This window comes from Pogoniulus pusillus, chromosome 12 (assembly GCF_015220805.1).
Source record: "Pogoniulus pusillus isolate bPogPus1 chromosome 12, bPogPus1.pri, whole genome shotgun sequence".
Lineage (NCBI taxonomy): Eukaryota > Metazoa > Chordata > Aves > Piciformes > Lybiidae > Pogoniulus > Pogoniulus pusillus.
The window spans coordinates 16,321,659-16,340,553 of NC_087275.1; the positions used below are offsets into that span (position 1 = coordinate 16,321,659).

The window sequence follows — 18,895 nt, forward strand, 5'->3', positions numbered from 1 at the left end:
ACACTTATCAGTACCACACTCCCTCAACGCTAAGAGCGAGGGAAGCACAAACGATGAAGTGAATTAGCAGCCACTTTCGCGGATGCCTACTGAAGTCTCCTTCACAACAAACATCAAAATCCGGGAAGTCGAGGCGAGGCAAAGACACACAGAAGCAGAAACCGTTCTCCGCCAGCGCGGGGAATGAGGCGGGGCTCCGCAGCAGAGCCACCGCCCACGGGCGGAGCGCAGACTCCGCAAGCAACGCCGCACACCCTGGCGCTGCGCCGAGCGGCGACACAGCGCCCGGGCACTGGGCACGGCTGCTGCGGCGGCGGCGGGGGCGGGACAGCCGCGCGTCCTGCGTCGCAGCGTCCCTTCCCCCTTCCCCCTTTCCGCTTCGGCGCCTGGCGGCGACTCCTTGGCCTATCGCGGAAACCATGGGCATCTATGGAGAGCTGAGCCCGCAGGGGTGCCATCTGCTGCCAGGTACAACGCAGAAGACGGTGGATAGGCCGTCTGAGGGAGAGTCTTTAGTGGGTCGCCGCCCGTGGCGCGGGGGTGTTCGCGTTGGATCTGCTCCGTTGAGGCAGCCGGAGCGCCGCGGTGGGCTCCCTGCTCCTCCTCGGTGAGGAGGGTGTGTCCGTGGCTCCAGTCCTGGCGTCCAGAACTGGGTGCGCTGCTGGAAATTCCTGGGCAGGGCTTTCGTTGTTGTTAGCGCGCTGCCGGGCGCGTTGCGAGGCCGCCGCTAGCCGAAATCCGTGCCCTCGCAGCACGGTTTTGGAGTACTACCAGCCGGATCGCACCTCAGACAGCGGGACTTCGGGGTTGTTTCTTCGGCAGTGTCGCTTTAGTGCAAAACTGATAGGCCGCGGGTTGCGCTGTGGCTGGTGTTGGTGCAGGTCCGCGTGTAGCTCAGCGCCAGGAATACGAGTAGGCTCCGACCCAGCCTCTTGTCGCCAGCGCCGTTTCGTTGTCCCAGATGCTGTGCTGGAGCCGGCACAGGGCAGCCGGGCAGTCCGGTGGTGTGGGTGTAGTGCTGCATGTCGCACCCTGGTTCCTCTCGGGGTATGTCCGGCGCGCCAGGAACGTTGCTGACAGTGGGTGAAAAACAGACTTCTGTGTACTGGACGTAGAATGCTGAGGTTAAATGATTTCGCTGTGTTTGGCAGTTACTTATTCGAAGTCCCCCAGCAAAGCCAGGCGTTAGCATTAAGTGTGAGCACAGCAGCGGGTGCAGTGTATCCTGATTTCATTTAAGACGTTTGATACCTTCTCCCACAGGATTCTCACAGCTAAACCGGGAAAGTGTGGTCTGGATGATCGAGCAGTGCGGTGGACTGGGAAATGGTTGAAGGGAAGAAGTCAGAGAGTTGTGGTCGATGGGACAGAAGCTAGCTGGAGGCCTGTGGCTAGCTAGCGTAGTCCCTCAGGGGTCAGCACTGGGACCAGTGCTGTTCAATACATTCATCAGCAACCTGGATGAGAGAACGGAGTGCGCTGTCAGCGAGTTTGCTGATAACACAAAACTAGATGGAGTGGCTGACACCAGAGGGCTGTGCTGCCGTTCAGTGAGACTTAGACAGGCTGGAGAATTGGGCAGGGATCAACTCTCAGTGGTTCAACAAGGGAAGTGTAGAGCCTTGCACCTGGGAAAGAACAACCCCAGGTATCAATATAGGTTGGGGACTGACCTGCTGGAGGGCAGTGAAGGGGAAAAGGACCTAGAGGTCCTGATGGATGGAAGGTTGACTATGAGCCAGCAATGTGTTCTTGTGGCCAAGAAAGCAAATGCCATTCTGGCGTATATTAGAAGGGGGGTGGTTAATAGGTCAAGAGAGGTTCTCCTGCCTCTCTACTCTGCCCTGGTGAGGCTGCATCTGAAATATTGTGCCCAGTTCTGGGACTTTCACTTCAAGTAAGACAGGGAATTGCTTGAAAAAGTCCAGTGCAGAGCCACAAAAAAGATTAACGGAGTGGAGCATCTTCCTTATGAGGAGAGACTGAGGAAACTGGGTATCTAGCTTGCAGAAGAGAAAACTGAGGGGTGACCTCATTAATGTTTATAAAAATGTAAAGGATGAGTGCCAAGAGGAGGGACTCAGGCTCTTCTCATTGATGCCCAATGACAGGACAAGGGGCAGTATACAGCTACCTGAAGGGTGGTTGTGGCCAGGAGGAGGTTGCTCTCTTCTCTCAGGTGGCCAGCACCAGAACAAGAGGACACAGCCTCAGGCTGTGCCAGGGGAAATTTAGGCTCGAGGTGAGGAGAAAGTTCTTCACTGAGAGAGTCATTGGACACTGGAATGGGCTGCCCGGGGAGGTGGTGGAGTCGCCGTCCCTGGAGCTGTTCAAGGCAGGGTTGGACGTGGCACTTGGTGCCATGGTCTAGCCTTGAGCTCTGTGGTAAAGGGTTGGACTTGATGATCTGTGAGGTCTCTTCCAACCCTGATGGTACTGTGTGATACTGTGATACGGTGAAACATGAGGAAATTTTTTTTTTCACTGTGAGGGTGCTGGAACACTGTAACAGGCTGCCCAGGGGGGGTCGTGGAGTTTCCCTCTCTGGAGATATTTAAGACCCACCTGGATGCATTCTTGTGTGATCTGGTACAGATAATCCTGCTCTGGCAGGGGAGTTGGACTGGATGATCTTTTGAGGTCCTCTCCAGTCCCTAACATTCTGTGATTAAAACCCACTGCACAATTCCCAAGTTGAGGTTGTTTCAGTAGACAAGTTGATCCATACTTCTTTTACCTGTGTAGCTTTAGAACATTCCTCTGTTGACTTCTCTGCCAACATCTCCTGTGTCTCTCCCTCAGTATTGTGATAAGTAGATTTCTGCAAATAAATATACCATCTGCTTGTTTCAAAGACCAGGATGTGTTCTCTGCTTTACTCCTGTAGCACTTTTCTGAAATACAAGCCAGTGACTATCCTAACTTCAAAGCCTTCTTTTTTTTTTTTCTTTCCTGATGGGAAGTTGAACTTCAGTCAAATATGAGCTGCCTCTGAGGATGTTGTGGAGGCATGAGGCTGTGTTTTGAAAACACTAGGGTCTTAGTGCAGCTCCCAGTGGAGTTACTGTGAGCCCAAGCTGAACAAGTGGGAGCTGAACTTACTAATATTTTCGTGGCTTCCCTCCAGGGATTGCTGAAGCTCTGAAGAGGAAGAGTGACAAAAGCTAATCAGAGTTCTAACTGAAAAGATTTTCTCCTGGAATTTCACTGGCATCAACAGATCTGCAGAAGACATCCAGATTCAGACAACTACAAACTTGGAGATCATCCTGTTTTGTCACATTTTTTTACATATTCTGTGACCCTAAATACATAGCTTGTCTTGAAGTGTGCATCGTGTAAGATACAGCTGGTGTTCAGCACGGAGAGCCGTACAAGAGTCACTTCAGATTCCAAGAGCAGCATAGCCGTTATTCATAACAGCATGTACAAGGATCAAAGGTACACAAATACATCTACTGCACAATACTAGATATGGAGTGCTTTGAACAAGTCTTGTGATTAATTGCAAGGATTAAGACATAAAGGAAGTATTTTGCTAAGTGAATTCAGAATCCTCAAAGCCTTTTCCTTAAGGTAAAATTTAGAAGAGCCTGAAAAATCAGATCCTACAGGTGCAAACGTTCTTTAAAGTAACTGTGAAAGTAACATTGTTTGGCAGTAGATTTCTGTGTGATTTCCAAATAAGCTTTGCTGAAGTAGAAATCTTTGTGTAATTTGTAAGCTCAGTTTATTTCTGTCACATTCACTAGTTCCAAAACTAAATGCACTTGATAGATATGTGTGACTTAATTGCTTTCTGGTTTGCCAGTAGCGGTGGTATATGTGAAGATTTTGTAATTGGTCATGATGTTGTAAGTAGTCCTTCATTTTAAATTTTGATTGAAAAGAGGAAGACTGGTGTTTTATATCTCCTAAATATTCCTCATGCTTGAGTGAATTAATAAATTGAACAAAAATGAAATGGAAAGAATGTTCTCTTTGCCCGTGGAATTGCGATTGTCAGTTGCACACATACAGGTTCTCAATGTTTGTCCAGTGACTTCTTGCAGTCATGCTAGAACTCTGAGCAGAGGAAAATCAACACCTCACGTAGGCTTTTTAAAATTAATCTGATTTTAACATACTGTGTGAAGTTTAGCCACAGTATGCAGAGAATGATTCAAGCTTGATTTTAAATATTTTTACATTTAAAATCTAGTTTATTTGTATTAAACCTAAGGACAGAATTCTTTGGAAATGGTTGTGCCCATGCCTGGCTATCTTTGGATTTACAGTTGTACTGTAGTATCTTGCTTCTAATTCAGACCTAGATCCTGTAAATATTAGTACTACGAGGATAATAAATACAGTAAAATAGTAACATCAAGGAGAGGGAGTATTTTAGTAAGTCTTCTGTATTAAAAAAGTAACAAACTTTGTAACTTGCATATCATTAATAACTTTATAATTGTTTTTTTCTACCCTTCATCTTGATCTACCCTCTTTCTGTAAACAGTTTTTACATGGTGATGTTGGATTCTTGTGATAAGTAAAGCCAAGCAATGTTTAACAATGTTTATTTTCGTTGTATTTAATAAATTGGAGTGAGTGGTGTAAAATTTTCGGATGCTGTCTGAAAATAATTATACAGTGCTTTCTGTATTTATTTGGAATAGCAAGAGTGAAAAAAAGAAAGTGCTATGATCATAAAACTACCTAAGCTGAGGAGCCTTGTCCCCTCCCCATCCTGATAGCAGTAACAGCTTCAGGACCACTGCCTCTCCCCAAACACTGAAGACATCAAACTAACTTTTTGAACATAGTCCTCGTTTTTCTTGCAAGGGATTTACTAAGGTGATTTGCTGAATGTGTTTGTTTTTCATGCATTTGCAGGCACAGGAGGAAAATGTTTAGTTTTCAATCAATGGGTTATAATTCCTAATCACTACAGAAATGCTGATGGGTGGACCAATGCATTTTTCTCAACTTGGTAAGCTGCCTGTACTCCTATGTTGTAAGAGTAAGTAGCACTGCTAATTTTTCATGAACACTCTCCCTGAGTAACTGAAATAAAGTATCATTGCCTTATTAAAGACCTCTCCCTAGAATAATTCAGAGAATCAAGAACCTACTGTATTATATTCCACATACTCCATGTTATACATAAACCAGGCTTTTCTCATAAGAAATAAATGCTTTGAAACCTCATACTGCATTCTGCCTATCTCAGAGTCCAGGTAACTTGTAGTTGGATGTACTGGTTTTAATTTTATCCCATTTTTTCCAGGAATCCATGTATAGTTTCTGGATTAGCAGGTACAAGAAATCTAGTTTATTGTCTGAGCTGTAGTTGTAGTAAGAAACCATTTTGCTTGGATCATTTAGTTCTGTGGAAAGGATAAGATGGTAAGGAAAAATCCCCATTCAGTTTATAGACCATCTTTAGTTCTCCAGTCTAAGTTTGGGAGTTTTTTTTGTATGTTTGATGTTGTTTTTTTTCTTGTCTGTGTCTCTTGAGTAATAGTGTAGCCTGCAAATTTTTGCATCTCTCCAGCTGTTTTTAAAACAAATGTTCTGTGGCAGTTTGGACTATAGATAAAAGGAAATTGTTTGATAAGGAAGAGTAATTTAAAAATCACAAATACAGACAGAATAGATAAACATCTATGTCAACAGGAAATGTATCAGCAAGAGAGCTGACACACATAAGACGGCTGGCCTAAGAGAGAATGGCAAAAGACTGCATCTCCTAATCCAAAGAACTTGCTCCGTGGAGGTGTGCCATTACTAGAGTCTGAGCACTGACACTATCTAGGAAAGCCTTAATATGCTAAAGGCTGTGTGCCACTTGGGAAAAGGGAAAATTCCTGCCGCAGGTTATTACAAATCTGAACTTGTTTTCAGGTAAAGAATAATAACTGTTAGAAGTATTGGTTTGTTATTCATACCCACTGTATTTTATTTTTTCCAAGACAGATGATCTGTTACTGTGGCAAGAAAATAATTATTATTCTACTTTTCAACTGCACTTCTCTTAAGGGCATGTTTATGATTTAGTAATAGTGTAGAAGAACAAGTGCAAAAAGAAGATGTGCAAAAGAGAGATTGTTTGTGGTTAGAATGGCAAAATGAGAGATGAGTTTTCTGTCATATGGAAATACACATTTGCAGTGTATGAAACTCAAGTGAGCTGCTTTATCTCCACGTGTCTAACTTCAGGAGCATAGTTTAATATACATGAGGTAGATATTTGAAGAGCTACATTTACAAGAGATACTTGGCTGAGTATCCATCCCAAGTGATTTCAGCAAAGCTAGATGCCCATTTTTAAGGCATTTCACTAAAGCCATAAAGAGTCTGTGCAGGTATCTCTTTGAATAAGAAATGTTTCCTTTCCTCTTTAAGTGCTCTGCAAAAGTAGACAAGGATCAAAAGATAACTGCTTTAATGGATTAGGAAATTCTCACAGTGTGTCAAGGATGGGACAGTTCCCACTAACCTGCCACTATTCTGGATGCCCTTACCAGGAACATGTATTTTGGTACTGTGTTTCACATAGCCAGGGGCTGGACCAAGTGACTTGTAGAGGTCCCTTCCAACCGCAGCCATTCTGGGATAGTCCTGTCCTATCCATTGCTTGTGGATCTCCATAAAGATTGTATTAGTTTATATGAGATATGCCCCACATTTTTTTTTCTTATATCTTCTTGACATGTCAGGTAGTTCCATTACATTATTTGTCATAGTGTGGCACCTGAGAACCTCAGTTGTGGACCAGAGTTAGTTAGTTGCTATATATATATAAAGTCAAAGTTCTTTCTCATGCTACAGAACTTGCCATTCTAAGTGAGATTAGAATAAGAGAACATGTTAAGGCAGCATTAATCATCACAGTTCAGCAGACATAACAGGACATCAGTGGTTTGTATGTGGTCATATTTTTGGGCAGAAGTGTCAACACAAAAGATTTGTGGAGAAGACTTATATGGAAAACAAGGCAGTAATTTTGCAGCTATTTCCATCGAGTTGTTCCAAGTATGAGAAAACATGAATGTTTGAAATTAAACTAATAACTTACTTGGCTAACTGCAGATGTGAGTCAGCATCTCATCAGTAGGAAGACAGGCCACAAAATGCCTTCAAAACAGGGATGGAAAGTTTATATTTGTTGCATTCAGGGAGCTAAAGGATCTTGAGATAAAAACAAATTGAAGAGTCAGAACAATAATTGACATATTGAAGCACCATGCTGAAAAGATGAATCATGCAAGACTGATTTGGTCAAGGAAAAGAATTCTGAGGACAATGGGAAGAGATTATACAGGAAGATGTAGGGACCTCTCGATTGTCAAGACCCAGAAGGCTGGATTCAAGAGATTACTGAACCAGTAGGCATGACCAACAGCTGAATTTGCCCTTAACCATGCCATGTAAAAGGAGAAGTTGCATCATCTGTCAGTTTTTTCTTTCCTTTTGCAGGCAGAAAATAGAATGATGTAGAGTTAAACCTCCACAGCAAAATGTTACAGAAACAGGACATCAAATAGAGGGAGAGTTACAAAACAGAGCCTGAAATAGAGATTTACAGGGGTTAGCTGACTGAAGAGAGTGAGTAATATACCAAAGTTGTTAAACTACAGCCTTGAGGCCTCCCCACACTTAATATCACAGATGTCAGTTTTTGCTGATTCAGTGATGTTCCTTAGGCATTAGTAGTATCTTTTCCCAGAGTAGCTTTAGGAGTCTTAATGTGATTTAAAATGGTGTTCTATAGACAGCTACCTGAAGTATAGACAGAATCCTGTAACACAATATTTGATTAAAATGTTTGTTCACACTGAGTCTTGAACCTCATCTGGCAGGGATCAGAATAAGCCTGAACCACAGTGTAGCTATCAAAGAACCAGCTTCTAGGAGCCTCAAATTAATGATACAAGTTGGAAAGGGACATCCCATGCTCTGGGAAAGGAGGAAAAGGTAGAGGAAAGTATTAAGTGAGAAAACAAGGTGAAAGAAAATAAACAAACTGTTCCACTGAGGGATATTGGGTATTGTCTCAAATTCATGTTGCCAGTAGTAAGCTGATAGTCGGATACTGGTCAGACATACAAATGCACTAATACACAGTTTCATTTTCCAGTGTACATCAGTGTTCTGTCTACAGCTTGCTGCAGCTTGGCTGGTAAGAGATTTATTACTTTCAAGTGCCTTTCCTGACAGTTCAAAAAGCTTGCCTTCTCTCACCAAGCAGAATTTTGAAACTTCATGCTTTTCAAAGAAAGGACTTAATAGAAGTATAATACAGAAGGATGGTTGCTTTCTCTGCATCTTTCTGTCTTTAGTGCTGAACTGTGGTTTAGGGGTTAGAATCATAGGATCAACCAGGTTGGAAGAGACCTCCAAGATCATCCAGCCCAACCTATCCCCCAGCCCTATCCAGTCAACTAGACCATGGCACTAATGCCTCATCCAGTCTATTCTTGAAGACCGCCAGGGACGGTGACTCCACCACCTCCCTGGGCAGCCCATTCCAATGGCAAATCACTCTCTCTGTGAAGAACTTCCTCCTAACATCCAGCCTATACTTCCCCCAGCACAATTTGAGACTGTGTCCCCTTGTTCTATTGCTGGTTGCCTGGGAGAAGAGGTTGCTTTATTCTGGGGCAAATACTGGGCTGCTTCAATTTGGTTTATTACAACTTTTGCAATCTCACATTCGTTTGCTATTCATATGAATGGGTGGTTTGGTTTGGTTGTTTTGTTGGGTTTTTTTTCCTTTTTTAGAGAGATTTTTGAGAGGACCACCTGACAACCTACGAATGGAATCTTCCAACTTCCAGCACATTTTGTCCTGGCAGGCAAAAAGTGATCCAGCTGTGCCAACGTACTACCGTGTGCTGTACACTGACTACAGGCAAGTCTCATTTCATAAGACACAAACTTTGTTTCTAATGTTTGTCAGCTGAAAATACTACAGCTGTGGTTTTCTTCTTTACTTGTCTATTTTTCCACTCAGAAATGCTTTCCCATTCCCCTTGCCCCAGTGGTTTCTTGTATCAGAGAATTCAGACAGATTATTTTGATGACATTTTTTTAATTTGTTTTGAATTACAGTAACTGGAAGACTGCTAAACACTGTTCAAATATTACACAGCTCTCCTGTAATCTCACAGATGATTTTAAAGATATTTACAGCGAGTATTCTGCACTGGTTCAGAACTTCCTAGGACCTGAAGTATTCAATTCTTCTTCAATTCGTTTTACACCACTTAGTGACAGTAAGTTCTCTCCTCATTTGCTCATTTTAGTAGTTTTTATTCATCCCTAATGCATAAATTATATTCTGCTAGCTTTACAGTAAGACACTCTTATCTTAATCCCCTCCCTGTTCCCCATTTCGGGGGGCTGATGTAGCTGTAGTAATCCCTGTAGAAAGGAGATCTGTTTGACAAGGAAGAATGAGACATGAACCCCACTGATGTTCTAGCAATGGAATTCTGGAAATGCAGAGGGCAGAGAGTCTCAGAAGTCTTCACAGTAGTCTTTTATTGCTGTGTTGATCAGTCCCTGGCATTAGAGTCTCAGGAGTCCCACTTACAGGAAAAATAACTAACAGAGTCCTTTACAGAAGTCCCAGAAGCCATTAACAGAGCAGCAGCTAACAGAAGTAGAAGTCCTGAGCAGCATCCCTACGCCAAAGCCCTAGCCAAAATCCCTAACCGAAGCTCCCTAACTGAAAATCCATAATGGAAGTATCTATTGCCCAAAGTACCTGATTTTTTATATACTTTCTTATCTTACACCCAACCAGTAAAATCAAAAGTATAGTGCCTTTTTTTAACATTTGGTAGAGGTTGGCAAACAGTCTCTACCTTGATCAAAATCTAGATGCTTCTGGAAAAGACAGGCATGAAATGCAAGCTCTAAATGTTCACGGCTGCCTTTTGTGTTTTCTTTTTCTCCTACAATGTGCTGTGCTAAATGAAAGATTATGGAGGTGGTTTGTTCTCATACCATTTTCCAACATTTTTGTTTTTTTCCCGTGTTGGAAGAAAGAAGATCTTCTGAGGTAGTTTCAGAGAGAGGAAGCAATTAGTGCACATGGCTCTTCAAACATGTACATGTCCCAGGGTCCTATGTTCATGTCCTGAGGACCTGAATTTGAGAGATTACTTTGAACTCAATAGAAGTCTCACAGTCTTAACTACCTCTGTCCTCCTGTCAGAGTTTTTAGTCTTTGGAGTTCAGTTGTAAAGTTTAGACCTACAGACTTCCTTGCAATCAGAATGAATATGTGCAGGGCTACACACCACCAGATTTCTCTACATTCCTTCCATAGAGTGACTAGAAGATGATATGCAAGAAAGTAATCAACTTTTCCTATGCATTCACCTCAGCTTTCCTCTCAAACAGATTAAAAATGTGGAGCTGAAGCAAAGCCCCTTGTCACCTTCCTGCTTTATCTTTCCCTACCACTGCTTTCTGTTCTTAAAACCTAGTCATGCAGGGAAAGATGGTTTAACTGGGGAAATTAAATGTTGCAAAGGCTTTGTGGTTTTACAGCAGTGACATGCTCTGGAATCTGGTTGCTCAGCTATATATCTGTCACCAGAGTGGAATGGGTACTGAATACATTGTGTGTGGGGTGTTTTTCCATCATTATTTTTTCTTTCTCTTTTTTTTTTCTTAATAGCATTCCTGGGACCAGCAGAAGTTAATATCAGTTCCTGTCTAAACTGCATAAATGTCACAATAAAGCTGCCAACCTCTCACTTCAGAGAAAATGAAAAACTACTGTCTTTGATTGATATATATAACGATCTTGACTATGTGATAACACTGAAAACGTCTGATGGAGAGCATAAGGTAAAGAACATTTTGTTTTATTTGTGCTTTAGGGGAGAAATACAGAAAGCATACAATGGCTCTGATGGTTAGCAAATTCACAGAAGCAAATATGTGAAGAGTAGATATTTTAAGCACAGAGGATGGTCAACACAATCTTAGCTGCACAGGCCTAAAAGTGGAATAGTAATTGTCCTGTATCCCTACTAGAAATAAAGCACGGGCTTAAGTGATTAGTCTTTGGGAAGGCAAGGGAAAGACAGTTTAGCAGAAACTACTAGCAGGCATATGCACATCTTAGAGGAAAATAAGTTGAGGAAAGCAGTCCAGTAGTTCTCTGTCAAACTGGAAAATTGCATCCAGTTAATTTCTGAAGCACCCTGTTCTGGAATTGGTCCTGCCTTCTGTCCTGCTTTCTGTCCCACTTTCTTTCCCTTTTTATTTTCTTGTTATGCTGAAATAGAGAGGTAGATAAGCATAACTAGAACTTAAAATGATTCTCACAAAATGGAGAGATAAAGAAGAGAGATAATTTAATAAGGGTCAGTGCAAGGTGTAACACTTAAGATTAATTGTGTAATAAGTAGAGTGGTAACCGCTACACAGGCAGCAGTTTTGCCAGAAAGCATGAGAGCATTCTCTAACAATACAAGCTAAACATGACTCAAATGTTGCTGAGAGATAAAAATCATGTCTTTTGTGTGCTCAATACTTGTAAAGTCTACCTACCCCACACTAGTCTGGGGTTCGTAAAAGATGTGTATCAGCTGAGCAGGGTCCAAAAGATAACAGTGAGGACTGTGGAGGGTTCTGACACGTGAGCTGTAAGGAAATGCTGGAATAATAGGGAACCACTTAGTGTAAGCAAGCAAAGCACAGTTGGAGGCCAGTCTCTGAGTACAATAAACATTTGCTACAGAAAATGAGGAAATAAACCATTCACTGTGACTGTGACCAAAACAAGTAAAGTGAAATTGGTGGTTCGGCAGACTTCAAATTAAACATCAAGAGAGACATTACTACCTGGGCTGGCAAAGCACTGGACTTAGTTGCCCAACTAGAGCATGCACTGTCTGTACTTGAAGTTTTGAACAGCAGGTCAGACAAGTCCCTGTTGGGAATTTAACTCGTTGTGCCATGAGTCATAGAAGAAAGACTACAGCTTGCAGACCATGGATATTTTTTCTCTGATTTCCAAATCAGAATATCACTTGCGGTTTTGGATCTGTATAGACTGGGAGTCTACTTCAAGCGGACATAATAGTGACCCACAGTTGGAGATAGAAGGCAATTTATCTTTGATAATATGATATTTCACAAAGAGGTGTAAAGTAGGTGTCTTGACATCAGGTGGAACTAGAGATAAGTGGTTGTCCAGGTAAACTGCTGAGTTACTGTGTCAGTTTCTGCAGTTTCACTGCCTTTGTCTGAAATCGCTATCATGTTTTATCAGTGGCTGGGGATCTCTTTTTAGGCAAATAGCTAACTTTAAAACATTGTCTTTTATGACAGAGACCACAGGAGAAAACCACTGAAGAAGTTTTTAGTACTGTCATTGAAGAATTGTATCCAAATCAAAATTACTGTGTGTCTGTTACAGTCACTGCATCTCTAAACAAGCATTCTATCCCATCAGCCTGGAAATGCGGCATTGCTGAGTCTGAACCTCCACAAGGTAACTGTGCTGCTGTGGGACAGGAGCAGATTGCTTGACTTGATTGTGTGCAAGTGTTTTTACGTAGGAAGATTTACAAATCGATCTTAAAAATAACAAGAGGGGAAATCCCTTCTTAAGTGATAATCATTGTGAGGTATTGTAAGTGAAATATAAATATCTGGGGCCACAAATCTCCTATTAATCCTGTGAGCCATGCAAATCTCCATTACCTGCATAAATACAAAGGTGCTGTAGCTGAAGTTCCTGAATCTAATTTGAGATTTGGTCTTGTCTTGACTTTGGACCAGATGACCTCCAGAAGTCCCTTCCAATCAAAATTATTCTTTGATAGTAAGTAAGTGTTCTGAGTGTGAAATATGAAATATGGTCATTAGAAACTTCATTGGTGTATGTTTATTTGTTGCTTTTGTTCATATGCAGATTATCTTACAGTTGCAATCACAGCTGCTATCTGTGTTTTACTGATGTTAGCTGGTGCCTTGAAATGTATGCATGGAGGAGGTTTTATTCTTCTTCAAAAATCACTTCCACGTAGCTTGGTATGTAATAATTTTTTGCATATTTAACCTTCCTAGTTGGGAAGAGGCAGTTTACTAACTAGAACTTCTAATCTCATGCAATAGGTACAAATTATGTTAAGTATATGTAATGTTTTGATTTGCAGCTTATCTATGGCAGTGTCTACAGGCCGCTAGGTCTCATCTAGTCTGCAGAACAAATAGCCTTTTTCAAAGCCATTTCTTGTTACCTCTGTGACAAGTGACTAAGCAGAGATAGAGGTGTGATTATCTCACCCTACTTAGTACTTGTCAGGCTGCATCTGGAATGTTGTGCCTGGCAAAACTGCTGCCTGTGTAGCAGTTACCACTCTACTTATTATGCAGATATTCTTAAGTGTTACATCTTGCACTGACCCTTATTAAATTATCTCCCTTCTTTATCTCTCCATTTTGTGAGAATCATTTCAAGTTCTAGTTATGCTTATCTACCTCTCTATTTCAGCATAGCAGTAAAATAAAAAGGGAAGGTCAGTGGGACAGTTATTTAGGCACATCTGGAAAAAAAAAGAGTCACTGTTAGTGCTATATGGCTTTATTTTTTCTTAAAGTTCATGGTTATTGTGCACAAGAGATGTCCAGGAAAGCATGTGAGACGTAGTGAAAGTAAGAAGTTCAGCAGCCTTGTAAGAGTAAGATCTGGATGGTTGTTGGTATGATCTCACACCCAGCAAATAAGAACTTTGTCTTCTTGTTGAGATGTATTGAGAACAAGTTCTTATTTGCTGGGTGTGAGATCATACCAACAACCATCAGAGACTTTCATGGAGATGAGACAGTGCCTTGAGGAAGCAGCCTTTAAAGTTTGTTATTTCTCAGGAAGTCTGAGTCTGCTTTGTAACATCAACAGAAGCTTCTCAGTTGAAGGAAAAGTCCTCTTTACTGAATTCAAGTATACTTTGCAGATCTTCAACCTTTAGTTTCACAGATGTCTCATGCCACAGACTTGGATGCAGTTATGAGTGTGTTATCTTCCAGTAAAGTGTCCTAGTTGCTGGAACTGTTAACTAGCAAAGTTAGTATTACTTCTCTGGGTACCTTGATCTCTGTTCTCCCTGCTCCAGTCTCAGTAATGGTTTATTATTGTATTCTATTATAAACAGGCATTAGCGGAAAGGATGCCTTTCAGTGGAGCACTTGGTAGGAAAAAGAGGATATTTTTATGCAGGTTATCTCTGCCAGAATCTAGAGCTGACATAGTCATAGTATGTTAGAAACTAAGTCCTGGACCAGGCTGTCATGATCCCCTTGAGTATTGGAATTGAGCTAAAACAAAAAGCAAAGGAAAAGAAACAGTGTCGTTAAGGAAGAACACTTAGATCAGGGCAGGGGTGGGGAGAAGTATGGGCATGCACTAAAAGGTGAACAGCCACCTGCATTGCCTTCCAAATGCTAAGGTGTTCTCAGTAGTCACAGTGATTGCTATGAGCCCATCATTAAGGAAGAGTACTTCAGGAGGAAAGAAAGGTAATTGGTAATATATCACTCAAATCTTTCCTCTATTTTGAATAAAATAATCTTGCTTGGACTTTCCTGGTGTCATGTTTTGGTGCTTGAGGAAGCCAGTCCCAAGTCATCTTAATTAGTAATTTTAATAGAAGAGACTGATCTGCCAGAAAATTTCAAGCAAACATAAAACGATTCCTTGAACTCACTTCTATCTAATGTTGGGGGTTTGCCACCTTTGTGTGTGTGTGTGTGTGTGTGTCTTTAGCCTCTGGCTTCTTTTACATTTAATTCTGTGGTGGTTTCAGCATGAGTATTTTCCATTTTCTATAAACATATCCAGAGCAGATTGGTATCAACTTTTCTAAGATTTCTTTGTTCTCATGTTTCTGTCTTTTGCTGTGCTTTGTCTCCCTAAGATTGCTGAACGTGACTTTGCCATGTAGTATCTGAGGCTTATTTTTTCTGTTGTCAGCACTTCCCCCAGTGCTGTGAATATTCAGTAATCCTCAGAAGTGCAGAGCAAAATTGAGAAAGTGAGAAAAGTGAGATTTAGGATCTTACATAGTTCCTTGCTTCTAGTGGTACATTTGTACGGGACATCAAAATTCATCATCCATGTAAAGTTTCTCTTTTGCTTGGTGACTGCAAGAGTGACTAGAGAGTTGCAAGGCTCACCTCAGGTATAAGATGTATTTCTCAAATGAGCTCAGTAGCCTTTGAAGGATGTCTCAGAAATGAAAATTACAGTATTTTATATCAGACACTGCTTGGCACTAGTGTCATTTCTTTGAGGCTGTCCAATGCTGTGTGCTTTGATTTGTAGTGAAGGCCTTCGTATTTACAGGAATGGAGAAGAGGGAACAATGCTGCATGCCCTGAGCTCTACAGAAAAAGCCAGAAGCTTGGCACAGAATGAATAATTTGTTTGGCAGCCTCATGACTGAGGTTTTGGGTTTTTTGTTTGTGGGTTTGGTTTTGGCTGATTTTTTTTGTTAAACTTTGATATTTTAGGTATGCATCAAGACATCAGCCTATTCATCTTGGACACTGGAATCTGAAGAGATAGCCTCTGTAGAGATCATTTACAAAGAGGTTAAAAAAAAGGCAAATGAATCCAGTAGTGGTGTCAGAGATGAGGATGACAGTGATGACAGTGACAGTGATGACAGAAGTAATCATGACTATAAAAGACGTGATATCATAAGTAGAGTACCTCATTCCCCTGGTGCACCAGGAGTACTTGTGCAGTACTCTACAAACAGTATATATGATGACAGCAGCAGCCAGGCAAGCGAAAATCTGAGTGCTGATCCAGAAGACTTTGAAGAGCATGAGATGGACATTGAAGAAGATAAAGACGCAAGTAGTGGGTTACTTACCTCTTTCTCTGATACAGATTGTCACTATACTTCTAGGCGAAATAACAGCACTTGCTTTGCTATTAACCTAAAAACTGTGCTCTTGGGAACTTCTGAAGAGAACGTGGATAGTTCTGCAGCTCTTTTTTCGTCTGAAGAAGGTGCAGCTGACTGGCAGTGTACTCATGGTTTTGAAGCAAAACTGGATGACACAGAAAGCATGCAGAAGTCACTCTGTGGTAACAGCTCACATGAATGGCAAAATTCCACTGGGTCTTCTGATGAGAGTGAATCTTCAGATTCAGATACGAACCAAAAAACTGGATATGTAAGAAGATAAGTGATTGAGAACCACTATTATTTTCTAACATACAAACCCATGTTGGCCAACTTTTATTTCTGGATTCAACATACAGATCTTGTCTTTTTTTTTTTAACATTCTGCAAATGTATGCCCAAACGTTGAAAATATGTAACGTTTGTTTTTAACAGATACTTATCTCTCCAGATTGCTCCAGGTGTGGTTCAACTTGAATTATCCACAGAGAAACAAAAATGAGTGGCTGGTCTCTCAGCCAGACCACCTTGTTTTTTTCATTTTCTTTTTCTATTCTTTAACTCTGTCGATGGATTACTCTGAAACCTGCTTTGCTGGGTGGATGTAGTCTACTTGGACTTCAGCAAGGCCTTTGACACCATCTGCCATAGCAAACTCCTGGCAAAGCTGGCAGCCCATGGCTTGGACAGAGGCACTCATGCTGGGTTAAGAACTGGATGGATGTCTGGGCACAGAGAGTGGTGGTGAATGGTGCCACATACAGTTGGCAAGCAGTCACTAGTGATGGCGCCCAGGGATCAGTGCTGGGCCCAGTCCTGTTCAATATTTTTATTGATGATCTGGATGAGGGGATTGAGTCCACCATCAGTAAATTTTCAGACAACACCAAGTTGAGAGCAAGTGTTGATCTCTTAGAGAGCCGGAGGGCTCTACAGAGAGACCTGGACAGGCTGGATAGATGAGCACAGTCCAGTGCCATGAGTTTTAACAAGTCCAAGAGCTGAGTTCTGCACTTTGGCCACAACCACCCCATGCAGCACTACAGGCTGAGGACAGAATGGCTGGAGAGCAGCCAGGCAGAGAGGGACCTGGGGGTAACTGGTTGACAGCTGACTGAACATGAGCCAGCAGTGTGCCCAGGTGGCCAAGAAGGCCAATGGCATCCTGGCCTGTATCAGGAATAGTGTGGCCATCAGGACCAGGGAATTCATTCTGCCCCTGTACTCAGCACCGGTTGGGCCACACCTTGAGTGCTGTGTCCAGTTCTGGGCCCCTCAGTTTGAGAAAGATGTCGAGGTGCTTGAACATGTTTGGAGAAGGGCAGCAAGGCTGATGAGGGGGCTGGAGCACAGACCTACAAGGAGCAGCTGAGGGATCTGGAGTTGTTCAGTCTGGAGAGGAGGAGGCTCAGGGGAGACCTTATTGCTCTCTACAACTACCTGAAAGGAAGTTGTAGCCAGGTGGGAGTTGGTCTCTTCTGCCAGGCACCCAGTGACAGAACAAGAGGACACAGTCTCAAACTCTGCCAGGGTAGCTTTGGGCTGGATGTTAGGAAGAAGTTCTTCACAGAAAGAGTGATTGGCATTGGAATAGGCTGCCTGGGGAGGTGGGGGAGTCCCCATCCCTGGAGGTGTTTAAAAGGAGCCTGGATGAAGCACTTAGTGCCATGGTTTAATTAATTAGAAAGTGATAGGTGATAGGTTGGACTCAATGATCTCAAAGGTCTTTTCCAAACTGGTTAATTCCACGATTGCTACGTTCAAGTCAGCAAACTGATATCTACATTTGTGCAGAGAGAGCTGTTCAAGTGAAATAATGCTTCCAGAAGAGTTCTCCTTACTGGGACTTTTTTTATGTAATTTTGTGCAATTACTGAATGGTGCATTTTAGAAAATAATTTGGCATTTAAAAATTACAGCAGTGTACAGTTTTATATAAAAATACACTTTACCAGTTGTGCTTTGTAAAGAATATTCTTCAGATCCCTGTTTGGCCTTTACTGTGGCTTCTCCATGCCCCCGCAGAGCTTCATGAGTTAGCCTAGAAAAAACTTACTCCTATGGGAAGGCTTTCAGGTATCTGTCTTGGTCCAAAAGTTAAGGAGGAGATCCAGTTCTTTGAAATATTTTATGTGTGACATTAAGGCACAAACAAGGCCAAATATCAAAACAAGGCTATTTATTAAAGAATGGATGAAACTGAGAAAGGAAGGAAAGAGGGAGAGAGAGAGAGAGAAAGAGAGGGAAGGCAGGAGCAGTGGAGAGAGAGAATTACTATCCCAGGGCTCTTTTCCATCTTTGGCAAGCAGGACGTCTGAGGAGGGTGCCACCGAGTCAGTCAGATTGTGATGTCTTTTCTGTCTTCAGCCGGGAGGAGGGGAGAGATGTCACCTCCCCAGGTGATTTGCATGTTCAAGAGAGAGCTTTTCTCAGTATCCCATAGGATGAAAACCTCAACATTTTCCACCTTGTGTTTATTTGTTACTTTTCTGCCCACAAACCACTTCTTGGCTACCATGGGTAGCAGTCTTTCTGGTCAAGATAAGTAATTTCTAAGGTACTGGAATATATTCTGCTGATGCTGCACTACTGATAGGTGCTAAGCAGCTGTAAGTACCTGACAGTTTGGATCTAGAAAAACTAATTGGTTGCAGATTTATGCATCTATAGAGTCAATGGGTGAAGCTTCCACTCATGCTGATGCTGTACCACTCTGCTGTTTGTCCAGTCTTTGGTGTGCCTCTCCTCAGCAGTAGCAGCCCAGGAGCAGTGCTCACACAGAAGCCAAGGCAATGGGACTGCCCAAGGAAAGCCAAACCTGCCTTACAGCCTCATTTAATAACAGGAGATGATAAATGGACTAGAAATGCATGTATTAAGCCTCTGCAAAGAACTAGTGTTTTCAGGTGGCAATGGCAATAGCTTAAGGAAGAACCTGTTTTATTCTACTCCACTCATCCCCCAAGTTT

At 42.2% G+C, this 18,895-nt stretch overlaps 1 protein-coding gene across 1 annotated transcript; it reads left to right on the forward strand.

Annotated features, from left to right (window-relative positions):
- Positions 1–257: 257 nt before the first annotated feature.
- Positions 258–17,882, forward strand: IFNAR2 (interferon alpha and beta receptor subunit 2). The gene is made up of 10 exons (XM_064152442.1): positions 258–468; positions 3,128–3,441; positions 4,876–4,972; positions 8,123–8,164; positions 8,767–8,896; positions 9,097–9,260; positions 10,676–10,848; positions 12,340–12,502; positions 12,926–13,044; positions 15,523–17,882. Exons 3-10 carry the CDS (start codon positions 4,936–4,938, stop codon positions 16,207–16,209), a joined length of 1,515 nt encoding a protein of 504 aa, XP_064008512.1. The 5' UTR covers positions 258–468; positions 3,128–3,441; positions 4,876–4,935; the 3' UTR covers positions 16,210–17,882.
- The last annotated feature ends 1,013 nt before the right edge of the window (positions 17,883–18,895 follow it).

Coding starts and splice junctions, on each gene's coding strand:
- IFNAR2 (XM_064152442.1), top strand. CDS start 4,936: ATGCTGATGGGTGGACCAATGCATTTTTCTCAACTTG. Junction 8,165..8,766: donor AGCTTGCTGCAGCTTGGCTG/GTAAGAGATTTA, acceptor TTCCTTTTTTAG/AGAGATTTTTGAGAGGACCA. Junction 12,503..12,925: donor TGAGTCTGAACCTCCACAAG/GTAACTGTGCTG, acceptor GTTCATATGCAG/ATTATCTTACAGTTGCAATC.